The sequence below is a fragment of the Cryptomeria japonica genome, chromosome 5, assembly GCF_030272615.1.
Source record: "Cryptomeria japonica chromosome 5, Sugi_1.0, whole genome shotgun sequence".
In the NCBI taxonomy this organism is placed as follows: Eukaryota; Viridiplantae; Streptophyta; class Pinopsida; order Cupressales; family Cupressaceae; genus Cryptomeria; species Cryptomeria japonica.
In genome coordinates, this window is record NC_081409.1 from 373,006,065 (window position 1) to 373,022,688 (window position 16,624).

At 36.8% G+C, this 16,624-nt stretch overlaps 1 protein-coding gene across 6 annotated transcripts in view; it reads left to right on the forward strand.

The window, feature by feature from the left end:
• LOC131034934 (DEAD-box ATP-dependent RNA helicase 21) overlaps nt 1-16,624 on the forward strand; it is a 223,990-nt gene that overhangs the window by 176,763 nt on the left and 30,603 nt on the right. For 5 of the 6 annotated variants that reach the window (XM_059221467.1, XM_059221468.1, XM_059221469.1 and 2 more), the window contains 4 exons: nt 15,128-15,232; nt 15,516-15,598; nt 15,767-15,917; nt 16,002-16,082. In XM_059221467.1, the coding sequence (XP_059077450.1) occupies nt 15,128-15,232; nt 15,516-15,598; nt 15,767-15,917; nt 16,002-16,082 (420 nt within the window). Of the gene's footprint in view, nt 1-12,009; nt 12,159-15,127; nt 15,233-15,515; nt 15,599-15,766; nt 15,918-16,001; nt 16,083-16,624 lie in introns of those variants that run through there. The other variant, XR_009372623.1, reaches the window with a different exon arrangement.

Genomic DNA, 16,624 nt, shown 5'->3' on the forward strand with positions numbered 1-16,624 from the left:
TCCTTGTGCGCTAGAAGAATCTACCCATCGAGGATGCCACCTGGGAAGGCGAGCAAATTCTGGAGCATCCAAGCTTGCAATTGCTTGAGGGCAAGCAATTTTTGGCCCGGGAGGACTGTGATGTCCCTGATGTAATTAAATAATAAATTTAATTACTTTATTGTAAGGCCCCAAACTTAATAACAATCTTGTGGGCCTTTTTATTTAATTAGATTAGACAAGTCTTGGTTGGTCGTGTCGGCCTGTTTATAACCCTTCGGGAAGTTTCTCGGAGCCCATATATATGGCCGAGTTAGTCTTTGTCATAGGTAGGCGAATTTTGGTATTTTCTCTTGTTTGTGCAAATTCCAGTTGGAGTTCAACTTGTCTGTCATTTCGGAGGTGAGAGATCCTCCCTACTTGGCATCCGCAGTTTCGGTGGGAGTCCTCCTCACCCTAGTCTACTTCTGTTCCAAGTCTGTGTAATCTGTTGTGCGATCATTATCAATATAATTTCCCGTGCATGTGCGAATATTCATTATCTACACCTAAGTCTCTTGTGCCTGTGATAATAATAATTCATTCCCCTACGCTATACAAACTGACTAAGTATCTGAAGGGCTGGAGGGCAGAACTGGGCGAGCATACACCCACCATACGGCCCACTACCGTACACCTCCATCCAACTCCAACCGTACCTTTGCACCTTCACCGTACTGCCATCCCTCCTCACACCACCGTACATCCTCTGCACCTTACATACTCTGAACTGTACGGTCTCCCTCACTCCACCTTACGACCTTCACACCGTACTGCCACCCCTCACACCACCGTACAGTCTTCACTCCACCGTAGGGTATTTGCACCGTACGACCCTCTCCTCATCCCACCGTACGACCACCCCTCTCGCTACCGTACGACCTATTTATCGTACAACCCTTGCCTCGCGAGCCACACCGTATAGTCAGTGAATATTACACAGCTAACCCTTCACATGAGGGAATAAGGGTTAGTTCGAGCCCTAGTACTTGCCAATTTGAGTTTGTCTGGGTTGGAAATGGGTCTAGATATAGTTCACATTGGGGTTTGCCAATGGTTCCATCCCAGCTAGTGTATTTTGATGTTTTTTTAATTATTTTCTTCTAATTTGGCCTTTGACATTGACCATATGCCAAAAAACATCCCCCAGCCCTAAAACGTGGATTCCAAAATATTTTGAAGATGACAACAAATTCATTTTTCTTGTGAATTCAAAACAAATATATCATTCATTCTTGTTTGCCGTTGCATGAATAGGGTTGAATATTGATTGGTGAAGGTTCCAAAGAGGTTGGTTTGCTATTCCTACACATTCACAAGAGCCCATTTGTTTCCAAGGAGCTCATAAAGGAAGATTTTTGCAAAGAGGTAGGGTTTTTAAAGGTTTTTTTTTTTTTTTTTTCATTTTTTACAAATGAACTCTCTTGTTTTCTTTTTATTCTTCTATTAATCCATAACACATTCTTAATTTTTCAAAATGTGTTAGAGTTGTATATATATTTTTTAGTTTTCATTTGTTTTGATTCTTCAAATGTGTTGTTTGTTGAACTTGTTGTCATAGGGATGCCAATGGAAAATAGTTTTAGCTCCATGGGTCAACCTCGCTTCAAAACATACCCAAATTCTCCAATTTGGAAATATGTTGATATGGTACAACTTCTAGATAGTGGGGATTATGTTTGGATTTGTAGTGGGTGTGATATTAGGTATTCAAGCTCGTATAGTTTGGTGAAAGGCCTTTTGTGCCACATTTTTGGATTAGGTGTCAAAGCTTGCATAGGAAAAAATGTTGTACCCATTCTAGAAGCACAAATCATAGGATATATTAATGAGCAAGTAAAAGCAGATGAAGTAGTAGGCCATAGATCAATTCATCCTTGGTTAAAGAAATGATCTTCAAGAATGTTGATGGTGTTTTTACGCACTCTCCAACATAGAATAAAATACTAAGTATTCTACCCTCTCTAATGTCAGGTCTTGACGCGCTCTTGGACAGACTTAGTTGTATATGATGTGATATTGCTGGAAATACAAGGTTGACTTACATTGAATGCTTGAATGCTTTGAAATGTTGTTGGAACATGGGAATTTCACTTAAATTAATTGAAAAAAAAGAAAAACGGATAGGGTTGAGAAAGTTAATCTAATCTTAGGAATGCAAGAGCGATGGACACTCTTTGGTGGAATTCAACTAAGGTTTGCTTTGACATGCAATGAACATCTCCACAAGGCTAGTGCGATCTTCTAGGGATAGCTTGATGATTTTCAAATCACCACCACAATCAAAGATACCCTCAAGGCGAAGCATATCAATGATGGAATAGCGATTGAAGTTAAGCTTGGCTAAGATAGATCCAGTTGACTACGCAAGACACTTTACCATCGGCAAGGTGTTGGTAGTATGGATATACGAATTTCACCATTTATCATACACAAAGTTCTTCCATTCATCTAAACAACACGAAAATCAAATGAGAGTAGAGACCATGCAAATTGTTGAATCAACATATGAAATCCACCATGTCTTCAATGAAGTTTACATGCTTCTTACAACAATATCTTGGCAACAATCTTTGCCTTCTCTTCCTACTTTACTCTGAATTACTATCTATTCTTTAACTCCTAACTATTCTCTATTAAGCCTTATAGATGAAAAAGTGAAGCCTTTTATAGTGCTGCCATTACAAATCAATGGCTCAGATTGATTCACAATCAATGGCCAAGATCGAAAGAAAGAAACCCTAATTGGGGTTGGTTACACCCATTACAAAGCATCTAATGGTTGACCAATGATAAAATTATATTTGATAGGACACATGTCCTTCCTTGAATAATTGACCAATAGATGACGACGGCTGATGTATCGAACTTTGTGCCCATATGGTAGTTATCTTCTTGTTAGATGAGTCAGGTACATTGAATCTGGATGCCTTAACTTGAAATAATATAATTGGATAAGTGATGACTGGGTGCCACCTCAGCTTGCTTGATCTTTGTAACTCATCACAAGTTGTAGATGAATGAGTGAGGCATATCTCTTGATACTCAACATTTCCAAGCTCGATCAATGAATGAGATGATAATGGGAGATATTCCCAAATTGCATGATTTTCTAACTTTGATTAACTCTTCTGAAACTATCTCCTGTCTTGATCACTTCCGTCCTGGAGCTTTTGTTTGTCTATACTGGCATTGATTCTTGTATTTCAATTCAAGATTGTAAACATTTTCTTCTCATCTCCATTATGTATATTTGATCATCCTTGTTGAAATCTTCTTTCAAGCCCTTTTGATGTTGAAATTTTTTTGCCTTGGACATGTTGAACTCCCCATGTTGCTGGCATTCATGCATTCTCTGTGTTGATCATGGAGTCCTCTTTTTAATTCACCTGCAAAACAAACAAAAGACTATTAAACACACTTGATATATGCTGATTTTACAACTCTCTTTATTCTGATACTTCACTCTAAATGGTCTGATTTTAGATCTTTTGGAGGTCTGACCCAGTCTGGGTTCCTTGTGGTCAGGTCTGATTTTATGTGTTACCCCTGATTTTTAACTTTTAAATTCTGATTTCTGAGTTCTGAGCCTCTGACCTGATTCTTATTGCTTGCAGATCCAAACATCATATGGAGTACATTGCGCTGTTGTTTATCAAAACAAATTGTTTGATATTGATGGTTGATCAAATGTAATGATCAACCATCCTTTATATGTAATGATCTAAAGGATGCGTTTCTTGTTAATTAAGCTGACCTGTGTTGAAACATTTTATAAATGCCAACGGTTGTGTTTCAAATGAGATGTCTTTACTTGAATTGGCTTTCTCATCTTAGCTGGCACTGATGTTAAATGCCCCTTGCTTGCCTCATATGAGATCGCATTTCCCTAAGTCTCATCTTTGGGGTGGCAAAGGAAGTAGTTAAAACCTTAAGGAGCACATCTGACCCATCAAAGGAAATGCCCTTTTCCTTAATGTGCACATTCGAAGGGGCAAAGGAAATGATGAAAATCTTCAGGTGCACATTTCACGTAGCAAAGGAAGGCGTCAAACTCTTAAGTCACACTTTTTCATAGGCAAAGGAAATCACTCATTTGTTAAGTCGCTGATTTGGCATAGCAAAAGAAATATCAAAATCCTTAAGGTGCATGTAATGTCCCCTACTAGGAGTCTGTCAATTCCTGTAACTTAATAATAGTTCTGATCTGATCTGATCTGATCGTTGATCCTGTCACTGGATGCTTTTGATTCCTTTCCTTTATATCTCTCAATGTGAGGGAGAGGTCACACCTCTTCATTATGGATGCCCTTTGGCAAGAGACACACCCTTTCACCATTAGCACCCTTTGAAAGTGTGCAACTCTTCATTACTTCTACCCTTTGAAAGGGACGCAACCTTTCACAATCAGATCTGCACTTCTTATTTAAATCAGATTTGCACTTCTGATTCCAAAATTATCCCCTTCTCAAAATGAGATTCTCTTCTCCGTTTTATATCCCATGTTTGAGGGAGTCACAACTTTTCCTTCCATGTCTTTTGACCATTCATTAAATTAATTAAATTTTAATTATATTATTTTATAATTTTAAATAATATAATTAAAATTAAAATTTTATTTTTATTCTTTTGTATTTTAATATTATTATTATTTATTATTAAATTCTATTCCAATGTGGGGACATTACAGTCCGCCCCACTCAAGATTGCTTGCCCTCAAGCAATGATCATGGAATGTTCAAAATGATTCCCAATATGAAATGGCTTTCCAAACACTCGTAGAATAAACATGCTGCTACTTTTTTTTGTAAAAACTCTAGTTCTTGCCCTAAATCCCATTTTATGTAAAACTACAAATGGAACAAGATGCGTACGTGTTTGAGATCCTGCAATAGATTAGGAAACCATTGGAACCAATAATATAAATCTCTAAAGAAAGATAATTAAGCATAAATTAACTTAACCAGAGTTTGGTCCAATTCCTTATAGGAGCTCAATCATTAAAAAAATGGGAGTAAGAGGAATGATGAGGTGGCCAAGAGACCCTCTACCCTAGGCCCAAGAGCGGAGTGAAAGCCAGAGCTCTCTTGGCCTCATGGGACCATCGATCAAACTACCATGAGGTGGGCTACCTAGTGAGGTATCCTATCATTGTTCCCCTTCATGACTTCCATCCTTATCCCCTTATTAATAATCAATTATGATAGAATTTGGAAAGATGCAATAGTGTGTCCTAAATGTCCTTCCCCTCTAAGTCCAAGAGCAGTGGACTCCGTCTTACACCCCCTTGGCCTTGTGGGACCATCGGTCAACTACCATGAGGTGGCCTACCTAGAGGATGACCTCATCACCGTTCTCCCTCTTGCACTTTCTTATACTGCATACAAACAACTTCTTGTGAGTGTGGGATAGAGGATGTAATTAGATTCCTTGACTCAAGGTCCTTATGACCTCTTATGAGCCCCTTGGCACCTCCTCCATTACACCTCACACCCTTTCCCATAAGATGGACAAAATTCACATCTCTTTCTTTCCTTATACTCTAGATCAAATATGGAGCATACATGAAGTATACACTTGAATGCATGAAGACACATAGCATACACTTGAAAAGACGAAGCATACACATAGATATCTGCAAACACGGAGCATACATGTGAATACACATATTGTTAGATTCTTTTTCCTTGACTATAATGATTCATTGATTCATCTTTAGATTCTTTACCCTGCAGGATGGCAGGATCATTGCTTTGATACCACTATAATGTCCCCTATTAGGAGGCTGCCAATTCTTGTAACTCAATAATAGTTCTGATCTGATCTGATCTGCTTTTGACTCCTTTCCTTTATATCTCTCAATGTGAGGGCGAGGTCACACCTCTTAATTACGGATGCCCTTTGGCAAGAGACACACCCTTTCACCATTAGCACCCTTTGAAAGTGTGCAACTCTTCATTACTTCTATCCTTTGAAAGGGACACAACCTTTCACAATCAGATCTGCACTTCTTATTTAAATCAGGTTTGCACTTCTGATTCCAAAATTATCCCCTTCTCAAAATGAGGTTCTCTTCACCCTTTTATATCCCATGTTTGAGGGAGTCGCAACTTTTCCTTCCATGTCTTTTGACCATTCATTAAATTAATCAAATTTTAATTATGTTATTTTATTTTTTAATTTAAATTTTATTTTTATTCTTTTCTATTTTAATATTACTATTATTTATTATTAAATTCTATTTTTAAGTCAATTTTTCATAGGCAAAGGAAATAACTGATTTGTTAAGTCGCTGATTTGGCATAGCAAAGGAAATATCAAAATCCCTAAGGCACACTTTTGGCATGTCAAAGGAAATGACACAATTCCTTATGTCGCTCTTTTAGGGGGGCAAAGGAAGAGCTGACTTGGCTAGGCAGTGGTAGTGACAAGGCTTAAGACGCGCTTTTGGATAGGTGAAGGAAATTATCAATGCTTAGTTCATGCCTTTTGGAATGGTCAAAGGAAGTCGCAAGGCCCGATTTGCTTTGTTTTTGTTAAAGGAAGTGCTGATGTAGGCATTGTTAACACCTTATACATATTCGCTGTCTGTTCTAAAGGTTTGTGGGGCCCAAGCATGTGGCGGTAGTGGAAGGGGAGTCAAAGGCAATGAGGTGGAAGGGTGCCATGGGAAGAAAGGAGTGGTAAGGAGAAGCCACGGGGGTAGGATGGAAGGGATGCGAAGGTAGGATAAGAGCTACAAGGGTAGGCTAAGTGCTGGGGTGGGGGTAGGAGTTAGGAAAAGGAAGTTTGGGGGAAGTGAGGAAGGTGGTGTCGGGTAATAGGTAGGCATAAGGGATAAGGGGATGCCGTGGCAAAGGGAGGAATTAAGGGGGTAGGCAATGGTAGTTGGGAGGTATAAGGGATGGAAGAAAGTTAGGAAGAAGAAGGATGGATGGAAGGTAAAGGATATGGGGTGAAATGGAAGGAAGTGAGGGGAAGTAGAAATGTAGGATGGATGGAGAATGGGAGAAGGTGAAGTGAGAGGATAGAAAGGTGAAAGGAAGGAAGGGATAGAAGATGTAAGTGAGGTGGTGATGATAGGTGAAGGTGGAGAAAGGTAGTGAAAGAGATAGGAATGGAAGGTGAAGTGGAAAGGAAGGGGGGAATGATGGAAGGAGAAGGAAGTGAAGAAAAGATGGAAGGAAATGGAAATGGAAAAGGGGATGGAGAGAGAGCAATGGTAGGGAATGGAAATGAGAGTGATCAGGCTTGAGCACCCACTAGTAGTGCTGGGAGAAGTGGAAGTGAAAGGGGAAGTGGTATCAATGCGTTGGCTTGGCAAAGGAAGTGGTAATTTCCTTCCTAACTTGTCATCAATTGATCTTGCAATCTCCTTCATAGCAATGCAGCTAGTACAATCATGATCTCATATCAAACAATTCAATGCAAAAACCTTAGTTCACTGATTGAAGGTGTCAATGGCAATCACTCAACCCTTAGGTTGCACATTTGGGGTGTCAAATGGAGTACTCCAATCCTTAAAGCGCACATTTGGGGGGTCAATGATCAAGGCTGGATACTTATGTTGCACTTTTAGGGGGTCAATGATCGTCCTCCAAAATGCAAACCTACAATGCTTATTTTCCAAAAGTAACTTGCCTTAGCCAAATTTCAACATTTCATTTCCATTAGAGCGAGCACAGATGTGAATCATTCATTTCCTAAGCCTTGAAAACTCACCAACCTTTCTTCATCTCAAAGAGAGAGACTTGACTTGATCAAATCTTGATCCACTAAGATACTACACCTCTTCCAAATGAAAGGCTAATAGCTAAAAGACACAACAATTGACGGCTAAGCTAAGACAACTAACCTAGAAAGCATAAAAAAGTGGGGGTCCCCATTTGCAATGGGGCGATTTGTGAAAACGTCACAAGGAGGCATAAGGCCCCCTCTACTGCCATGTAATCTTCCTTCTAATCTTCAACTTGTAGAGGGTCACTCATTTTCACCACACTTGAAGAATAAGTTGTAGCCTCTACACATAAGAGATCAAAAGGATCATTGGAAATTACATTTGAGAACGAGTCTTGAGAGATTGCTGATCAACATATAGGGAGATGTCTCTATGTAAGTGGATTGGCTTTCAAATTGTTCACTCATCATATTGGGAACACATGGTGAAACCAATTAATGAGGCTCCAAAAGGGTACAAGGGCCGAAGTTTGAGAAAGTGTGCAACACCTTATTGGAAAAAGAGGTGAAGTTCATAGAGTCGTCATTGGAGCCCACAAGGGATTTGTGTGCCAAAATAGGGGTGTCCATCATCTTTGATGGATGGAAGGATGCAATTATAGACCATTGATCAATGTTATTGCAATGTTCCTTAAGAGACAATGTTTTTGAGAGTAGTGGATTGTAAAGGGGAGGTGAAAGATGGTGCATTTATTGCTAACATTCACATAAATCCCATTGAGGAAGTAGTGTGTGAAACATTGTTCAAATCATAATAGACAATGCCAAAAATTGTAGAGCAGTTGGTTTATTATTTAAGGAGCATTATTAACACATATTTTGGGCACTTTGTGTTGTCCACTCCCTCAAACCTATGCTAAAAAAATTGGTGCCAATATTGATTGGATCAAACAAGTGTATGCCGAGGCCAAAGAGATCCAGATGTTCATCACCAACCACCATACGTAACAAGGCATATTCAAAACATTCTCAAAATTGGATCTATTGAAGGTAAGTGTAGCAATAACATTTATTTTTATAAATATGCTCCATTTTAGTTTAAGTTTTAATTTTTAAATAGGTTGTTGAGATATGTTTTTCCCTAACACAATTGTTTTGAGACAACTTATGAAGGTTCACAAGGCACTTTCTAACATGATCGTTAGTCCAAATTTGTCCATATGGAGACAATCTAGTACTAGAAAGGCAACAAATATTAAGCAGATGATTCTAGATGAGATTTGGTGGTGTTGTGTTGAATATTTGCTTAGTTTCATCGAGTCTATATTGAGTATGATCCACTATATAGACATGAATAAACCTTGTTTGGGAGAGATAGATGATGGCATCAACTCCATGATTTAGAAGATGAAAACAATCATAAATGCAAAAGAGCAAGATCCTAAAGAAACTTTCTTCAAACAACTACACAATATTATTGAAGAAATACGGAACAAAATGACCACCCCGCTACATCTTCGTGCAATTGCATTGAGTCCCCAATATCATAGTGCTAGGCTCCTTTCTATGTTGACAAGGATTGCTCCTTACAAAGATGTTGAAGTCAGCCATGGATACAAGGCAGCACTTGGTAGACTCTTCATTGATCTTGACATGCAGGATGTAGTTAGGATTGATTTCATGGATTTTGTACGCTCCAACAACTTTAGTTGATGCTCTTCGTGAGAAGTATAAGATCGGTGCTAATAGTTGGTGGTACTTCCATGGCCAATCATTCACACACATACAATGTTCTTTGATCAAAAGTTTACTATGAGTAAGTTTTATAAAACAATTCTTTATCTTTTAAGTTTCATATATATCTTATAATTTATATTTTAAATTTTTTTCTTGTTGACTCTCTAATTTTGTCTTAATTGGTTGCTATTCCATTTGCATTTGAGATGCAATTGACTACACTCAAAAAGGCAATGGACTTTGTTGGCATATTTGTCATTGATGTCAATTGCTGTAATGCCCCTATTTTGAAATATAATTTAACAATAATAATAATAATAATAAAATTAAAATACAAACGAATAAAAAAAAAAATTAAACTAAAAAATAAAAGAATATAATGAAACATAATTATTTAAATTTAATTAAGTTATTGAATGGTCAAAAGGCATGAAATGATAAGTTGTGACTCCCTCAAATGTGAGATATAAAAGAGAGAAGAGAACTCATTTGAAGGGGGGACGATTTGGAAATGAGAAGTGCACATCTGAATTAAATAAGTGCAGACCTCATTATGAAAGGTTATGTCCCTTTCAAAGGGCAGAAATAATGAAGAGTTGCACTCCTTCAAAAGGTGCTAATGGTGAAAGGGTGTGTCTCTTGCCAGAGGGCATGGATGATGAAGAGGTGTGACCTTTCCCTCACATTCAGAGATATAAAGGAAAGGAATCAAAGCATCCAACAACATCACCATGGATTGGATCAGATCAGAACTGTTATTAAGTTACAGACAATAGCATCTTTGTGCTTGGTGGTATGCATGGGGGTGTGTTGAATATGTATGCTTAATATATGAAGCCTGATAATGTTGTTATGCAGAGTAGTAATATCAATATAGACTGCAATATGTATGACAGTCATAGTTAATTTCATATATATTCATAATACATGAGAAGTTAGTATTCTTATAGTTTGAATCAAGTTATTGCTGTCATATTTAAGAAGATGGGAATGAGATGTTCCAAAGAGGGGCAGTCTAAATCCAAGCAATAGGTTAAGTCCCAAGATAGGGTGGGGATCAGCGACCCATAAGTCTTGAGGGTATAGACCCAAGATAGGTAAGGGTTTGGATCTGTAAACTTTGAGGGAACCTATTGTATTTGGTCTCTAAGCGGTCTGGTAACATATATAAACCCTTCTCCCTTAAAACTGAAGTAGTAGCAGGGTCTGATATTTATATTAAGAGATTATGAAGAATGAAATTAATCATCTAATGAGGAAAATAAATAAGCACTTCTTACTAACTAATTTAAGAATAACAATCAATTTTAATATATTGAAATAGATCAGCTAGGGGACATTACAATTGCAGTATGATGGGCTTTCAGTAATGTGTTTGCAAATTTGGCTTCAGTCTGCAGGTCTACTGTGATGAACATAGATAGAAAAATATGATGTCAGTAAGGGTACATAAACAGAAATATGCCACGGGGCTTAGATTGATACCATTCTGTTTTCATATACATGTAAGCAACAGTATATAATGATACCTTCATATAATATGGTTACCAGATTTGATCAATCATGAATTGCTTTGCTTGATTGGTGACTGTCATAGCACATACAAACAGATAATATTCAACTTCAGATCAATGATTATTTTGAGTATATCATCGCTATTGTGTCTCTTGCTGTCAAGTTGTATTTCTTATAATAAGAATAACATTTGGTACAAATTGGTTCAAGTGTTATTTGGAACCAATAACTGTTAACTGTCCGCAGTTAAACCATATGAATTTTCTCATATTATTATCGGTGTTTAATTATTGTATTCCTCAGCAAAGTAAAGAAGTTTAAAATGTATAAAGAGGGAATTGGTTATAAGTTATAAGTTATAACTACCAAAGCCATCGGTGGTAACTACACTTCAGACAATTAAAACTTCCTAACCAATAAGGAAGTTGAGAGAGTTAGTAGTCCCTTATTGATTGCAAGGAGAGCAATATATATAGAGATTATTAAATGAAGGGTGGTTGATTGTGAGTATGTGGTTCTAAGTTTCTTGAACACGATGAGTAGAACAGTATTCGCTTATTGCTTGTATTGAAGATCACTACAATACGAATGAAGGGCTGTTGACAAAAGCAATGCATGTGAGAAAGAAAGTTCAAATAGGTTATTATTAATTATGCTTTGTTTCAGACATTCAGGTATAAATGTAACAATTTTGCAGACCTTTGTTTTGTGATTGGTATTTTCATAACAGTATTTTCTACAGAAGATTGTATGCTTATCTGCAACATTATAACAGTGACAGCATTGCAGATTTAATTTTCAGATTGTTGCCTGCGACAGTTAACAGTATTTTGAGGAGTATCGTTTGCAGGTCTTTCTCAGAGACATTGATTTCCAGTTTGGTTTATTTTGTTTTCAGTACATCATCCTTGCAAATATACAGAGGCATTTGATATCCAGATTGGTCTCTCAGTTTTTCAGTGCATTTCTCTTCTATCCATTCAAAGATGAATTGATGTTTCAGGCTGTCAAAGTATATTTGATCCTTGAAGTGGTGATTAAACATATTTTGTAACTGTGCAGTTCCTAGAGTTGGTGCTCTAAGATTATTGAGTTGGTGTTCAAAGGTTTTGAACTGTGAGTTGGTGCTCTTAGAAAAGGGGTTTGGTGACTCCTTAGGGTTGGTGCCCTGGAACATTGTAATTGAAGTTTCAATCGTGAGGCTGGATTAGGTCAGTAGATCCTAGCAGCATTCTCACCATGGTTTTCCCATCCTGGGTTTCCACGTAAATCTTGTGCATTGTCTTTATTGTGCATCTCTTTTCATTCCTTTCAATTTTCAGATTGAAGCTTATAAAAGTTTAAGTTGTTTAAGAATTAACTTGACAAGGATTGAAGTTTTATTTACTACTGATCCACCCCCCTCACTCACTAGTAAACCTGTGTTCTACAAACTTAGTGTATGTGCATTCAAGTTTGTGTCTTCTTTCACACAAACAAAGTGGCTACAAGAAAGGGGACACAAGGAAGTGGAATATTTAGCAAAAGCATATTGACTTGGATGCTTCCACTTCCCACCTTGCTGCCCTTTGATGTTGTAGACGAGCTAGCTAGTGAGCATGAGAGTGCTAATGCCAGTGCGAGTGACACTATATGTGGTTCTTCTAATATAGTAGTATCTACATTCTCTAATATGTATGGTGATGATGATATTCTTGAAGACCCATATGATGATGCTTGATCAATTATGGCTGATTCTTGACACTTGACATTATTAGTTTTAAATTTTTATATATACTATGACATTTAACTAATTGACATTGTAATATTTTTAATTCTTATGGTAGGTTTTGTTTAATACACAATATATGATGCTATGTGGTATTCTAAACTTAATTACTGCTGCAAGTTTGTACATATTTCTTATATTTATATGTTTTTTAATGGATGAACCCAAAAGGTAGTGAACCCCCAAATTTTTTGAAAGAGCCCTCATACTTGAACCCAAACTCACACCAAGACAAGTAACTTAGCACATAAGTCTTTCCGCCTATTATTTTAGCATGCTCGATCCCTTAAAAATAGTTTGAATGATATGCCATGAAGGCATGATTAAGAGAGAAGCAACGATTTAGGCGATGATTTTACCTCATCTTATATGTAAATTATCAAAAAGTGCTAAATAATGTTGACAAATCAAGGAACAAAGAAACTGTTATAAGGACATGGGAATTGTTAATTAGATTATGGGGAAATAATGGCATAGTATGGGAAGGGAGAGCTAGGTTAGGGGTATAAATTTGTTATATGAGATTGAGGCTTAGGGATTGAGAGCTAGTTGAGTTAAATATGTGTCTTTGACCATGGATATTTGAAAGCAATTTGGAAAGTTACCTTGAATTTATCCAAAGCACCCTTAGATGATGAAATGTTGACACCTTGGTGGGCAGCCATGTCCACCATTGTATTTCCTTTTCAGTTTATATCAGTGAAGTTTGCATGGTCTAACATACTGGTAAAATGACTAACATTCTCTTCTCTAGCTATATCTCATCTTGAGGATGGATCATGGAGTATGATTTGAAACGTTGATGATAAAAAATGTCACACAATGTAAGCCAAAAATCTAAGTATATTGGTATCAGGGACCATGAAAATTTCATGTTGTTAACCTCAATTAAGATATATGCATGATTTTATATCCTTTTCACTTGATATGGTTGAAGATTACATGGTCTATTAGACCAGTCAATCCCTGTTCTTCATCAAAAGTCATCTTCAATCTCTATAAAGAGATGCACCGAGTTTACTATGTTAATCATATTTTAAGAGTTACCGTCAACAAGAGATTCTGCCCATGTTTTGATGACAATGACTTGAATACCTTTTAGCATTGGTAGGGCTGCAGGTTGGTCAGTTGTGTCACATATTACATCAATCAAGAAAAGTGTAGTTGGTTGATGTTTTTCATCTACAGCTCCCCACCACTTACTAGGCTAAGATATCCTTTGCGCGTGCCATCAAAGTTGAGATTCATATATCCTAATGGATGAGTCCATGAAATTTTAGGCTTATCTTATCGCTTCTGCTGTATCCCATGGTTGCAGGAAAACATGATCATAGGCCGAGAGATCAGTTGACATTGAAGGCATATGATTTTATTTTCTAGTTCAAACTTCTTGTCTTGTTTGGGCCTAGTGCTCACTAATTCTGATAGTGCAGAGATTCTTCCTTCCAAACTATGGTAGGAGAGACTTTTCTCTTTGTAAATCACATTAGTCCTCTTCAATCAGATATTCTGTATGATTATTGTTAGGGTAATCCTCCATCAGAACTCTTGGGTTGAACTTCCTGCCACCACCACCCTCCTTTTTTTTAATAGACCACACATTCAACTTAAGCCTATTAGAGCTGGGTAAGAGCCAGAAAGTTCTACTTGGAAACAGACACACACCTGGCAAGAAAAGGAGCAATCAAGGAGAATGTAGTCATTATATTCCTCATTCTTCCCACACAATGAACCGATTGACAAGCCTTAGAAATCTCTACCATCAACCCTTTGTAAGTGAGGGCTCTTTTGTCCTTAGATTTTGGCTGCAATAAACCTTAAGGTTATGTAATATAGTCCAGTTTTTAAGTTTTCCATCATTTGTTTTCCAGTGTAGCATGAGAATGTATTCCAAAGGTTGCGGGGGGGGGGGGGGTGGTTAGATATTTTGTTGTCAAAGTGGGGAGAGGAAGGAGAGGGGAGGGGGGAAATGGTTTTGATGCAAATATGTTTCCCATCACTACATAAAGGAAAAATAGAAACAAATTTTATTTGTTTGTTTGTTTTCAAAAAAGTTAATGGGGTGCCATATCCTCCATTTCTTTTGTTTCAAATCATTGTCTAATAATAAGATTTTTTTTTGCATGTTTTAAGCCTCGTGTCTCCTTTGGTGTCCCTTGAAATTTCATCTTTTTTTCTTCGAGCTATTACTTCAACACATACCCTGATTTCCAAAATTAGGTGTAAGATAGATATTTTCTTGGTGGAAATCATTATTATTCCGACTTCTTGTGATGCCCTTTTTTATCTTCTGTAATTCCTTTTTACTTCCAAATTTATACATCACTGCATTTGCATGGCATATTTTTGTTCATTTGTTCTTTATAAAAGCAATAGCCTTTCTTAAAGATTTATTGTTGCTATGAAATTTAGGTGCTGGATGAGAAGAGGATATATAGGACAACATACATGTTCAGTGCAACAATGCCATCTGCTGTTGAACGCTTAGCTCGGAAATATCTCCGAAATCCCGTTGTGGTAAGTTATCTCATTAAAGGTCCTAGAAAAATCACTTGCAGTTATTTTTTTTTTAAAACTGCTATATGACATGACAATGATCAATGAAATTTAGAGATTGAAATAAGAAAAATAATATTTTTTGATACACACATTACTCTATTTATTAGATTGACAGCATTGCTATGAAACTATTATGCTTATATATTGGTTAATTGGACATTCACTACAGAAATTGTCTTTTTCTGGAGCGATGGTTTTTTATATTATATTTAAGTATCATTTCCATTTGCTATGTGAACAGGTCACCATAGGTACTGCCGGCAAAGCAACTGAACTGATAGCTCAACATGTGATAATGTTGAAGGAAACTGAGAAGATGGGGAGGTAGTATTTTCCATTAACCTTAATATAAATGAAACCCAATAGATCTTTCCAACTTTTTGAGTTTCACTCTGAATCGGCATATTATTTTTGTTTTGCTTATTTTGGGCTCTGGCACAGTGAAATTGATCTTCTAAAACGTTTAGATTTGATTATTTTAATGCAATACAGACTTCAGAGGTTGTTAAATGACTTGGGAGATAAAACAGCGATCGTATTTGTCAACACAAAGAAAACTGCAGATTCTTTATCAAGGCAATTGGATAAATCAGGTTATAGAGTGACCACACTTCATGGAGGGAAGACACAGGAACAACGTGAGGTAACAATTCTTTAAAAGCTTGCCTATAATTGAGAATGGATTTTATTTGTTCTTTCCTAATTTATTAATTCTTGTGACTAACAGATAAGCTTGGAAGGTTTTCGTAATAAACGCTTCAATGTTCTTGTCGCAACAGATGTGGCTGGTCGCGGCATTGATATTCCAGTTTAGTCTTCTCAAACTCAATATAGAAAGTATTTTTTTTGGTTTTGGCCTTTTCATTGTATGATGATTTTACCTCATCCTATATCTTTTAAAGTAATTTAGCATTGATCTTTTGATGGAATACCATCGCTCTGAAATGAACCATCAAATATATATTATCTGATATGAGGCTAATAATTTTATGAAACCATTTTAGATTAATAAATCATGTGGTTTATACTAAGGAGAGAAAATGTATCTTCCGAAATTATATGGATGTATTCTCTTCAAGAATACAAACATCTTAACATGTTAAGCCATATCATCTTGACAGTGAGAAACTCATTAACTGAATAATAATGTTACATATTACAAGCTTTCTACTCAACAAACTTTTATGTGAAAGGATACTTGCATTGGTGAAAAAATGGTCTATGCATGTACAAAACACGCTTTCTTTATCCAGGCTATTATGACATCATAAAAAAAAATTCACTATATTATTTTAGAATAGCATCTATAACCTCATAAGTGTAGAATGTTTGTACGGTACGCCAGAGAAT